This window comes from Penaeus monodon, chromosome 22 (genome assembly GCF_015228065.2).
Source record: "Penaeus monodon isolate SGIC_2016 chromosome 22, NSTDA_Pmon_1, whole genome shotgun sequence".
Taxonomy (NCBI): domain Eukaryota; kingdom Metazoa; phylum Arthropoda; class Malacostraca; order Decapoda; family Penaeidae; genus Penaeus; species Penaeus monodon.
This window is the reverse complement of record NC_051407.1, coordinates 27,272,058-27,272,285: the sequence shown is the minus strand read 5'-3', so window position 1 is coordinate 27,272,285 and position 228 is coordinate 27,272,058. Positions and strand designations below refer to the sequence as shown.

Sequence of the window (228 nt, the reverse complement as noted above, 5' to 3'; positions counted from 1 at the left end):
CTTTCTTCCATGTCATCTTTCACTATATGAACAACCTGACCCTCCACGAATGGTGCAGGACTTTTCTTCGGGAGACTCTCACTCTCCTTTGTTGGCGACTTTACTTGCCTACTAACAACCTCCTGATTCACCCCGTTTAGTCCAATAGTGAGCTTGAGTTTTTTACTTTTCTTCTTCGGTCTCTGAGGCGACTTCATCTTGAACGGCAGCTGAGAGACGGGAGAGCTG

General features: G+C 46.9%; 1 protein-coding gene across 1 annotated transcript in view; it reads right to left on the bottom strand.

Annotated features, from left to right (window-relative positions):
* Window positions 1-228, bottom strand: part of LOC119587391 — a 3,832-nt gene that overhangs the window by 1,776 nt on the left and 1,828 nt on the right. The window contains 1 exon segment of the mRNA XM_037936133.1: window positions 1-228. This exon segment is cut by the window's left edge and continues 1,164 nt beyond it; it is cut by the window's right edge and continues 470 nt beyond it. Within this exon segment, the coding sequence (XP_037792061.1) occupies window positions 1-228 (228 nt within the window).